The 1,109-nt window shown below is 27.2% G+C and overlaps 1 protein-coding gene across 1 annotated transcript; it reads right to left on the bottom strand.

Moving 5' to 3' along the window:
- Nucleotides 1-413: 413 nt before the first annotated feature.
- Nucleotides 414-1,109, bottom strand: LOC149059227 (uncharacterized). Its single transcript, XM_089218175.1, has 4 exons — nt 1,017-1,109; nt 805-933; nt 594-722; nt 414-517 (listed from the first exon to the last, which is right to left on the bottom strand). Exons 2-4 carry the CDS (start codon nt 884-886, stop codon nt 414-416), a joined length of 315 nt encoding a protein of 104 aa, XP_089074301.1. The 5' UTR covers nt 887-933; nt 1,017-1,109.

Here is a 1,109-nt window from a genome sequence, read left to right as displayed (position 1 = left end):
GAGCTAAATATGATATGCTGAGCGTAAAATTTACTACCATCTTACGCACTTGTAGTTCGGAAAAAACATTATATGCAGGTATACGTCCTTTTAACAATAATTGATTTAATTCTAAATATTTCAAACCTTCAGAGAAATATCACTACATTTTAAATTTTGAAAATGTGTATGTTTCTCAATTTTGTAGCTTAAATATGCTATTATTATTATACCTCAAATAACACTATTAATTTTAGTCTTTACTAATTTATTTATATACTATATAACATTTTTATAATGATACAGATTTCAACATAGGTCAGAATAAATTAGGTTGAGAAAAAAACAATTTTTTAAATAGATATGAACTAATTTATCTAACTTCCTAAAAAGTGAAATACGAATACCAAACCAAATATTTTTTTTTGGACTCATTATTTATTACCTGTAAGAATCTTGGACATAATTTCATTTGCCATTTCTATTTGATAATCATAATCAGAAATTATATTTTCGTGATAAAATTTATCATCTGGGCCTTAAAGAGTTCAAAGTTATATTGGTGGTAAGTAAGAGTTAACTGTATGTTAAGATGTATCAAAAATAATGCTTACCTGATAATATTATACTTGTGGGTTCTACGACATCCGTGGTAGACTCATTTCCCAACATCACACATTCATTTTGTTCAACCATTTTTGTTTTCTTATATTCAGTATTAGTATCATCATATTCATTAATACCTATTAATTAATATTAAAACAATGTTTTAGGTACGTTAACTCAGGGTTATGTTAGAACAAATCTACAAGCAACTATTCTCACCTGACAGTGCCACACTTGTAGCTTCTACGGCATTTGTAGTAGAGGCATTTGTCAACATCACGCCTTCATTTTGTACAACCATTGTTTTTTTAATACATTCAGTATTAGTAGCATCATTTTCAATAATACCTATAAAACAATTTAAAAACAATGTTTTTGGTATGTATATTCAGGGTTATGCTAGAACAAACAATGTAAACAATTATACCTACCGGAATTTATCACGGTTTTACTTTCTGGAAGTTTTTAATCAAATCTACTGTAGCATTCTTAATGATGGTATTCAAGTATGTTTTTAAGTTTTC

This window comes from Diuraphis noxia, unplaced genomic scaffold (genome assembly GCF_037042655.1).
Source record: "Diuraphis noxia isolate RWA-SAM2 unplaced genomic scaffold, SU_Dnox_SAM2 contig0001, whole genome shotgun sequence".
NCBI lineage: Eukaryota > Metazoa > Arthropoda > Insecta > Hemiptera > Aphididae > Diuraphis > Diuraphis noxia.
The sequence above is the reverse complement of the archived record's forward strand: the minus strand, read 5'-3'. Positions and strand labels throughout refer to the sequence as shown.

Bases quoted from the DNA above. Each gene is read 5' to 3' on its own strand.
- LOC149059227 (XM_089218175.1), bottom strand. From the start codon at position 886: ATGGTTGTACAAAATGAAGGCGTGATGTTGACAAATGCCTCTACTACA. The intron at 723-804 runs GTGAGAATAGTT...ATTAATTAATAG, and splicing joins TACAAGTGTGGCACTGTCAG to GTATTAATGAATATGATGAT. The intron at 518-593 runs GTAAGCATTATT...GAACTCTTTAAG, and splicing joins CACAAGTATAATATTATCAG to GCCCAGATGATAAATTTTAT.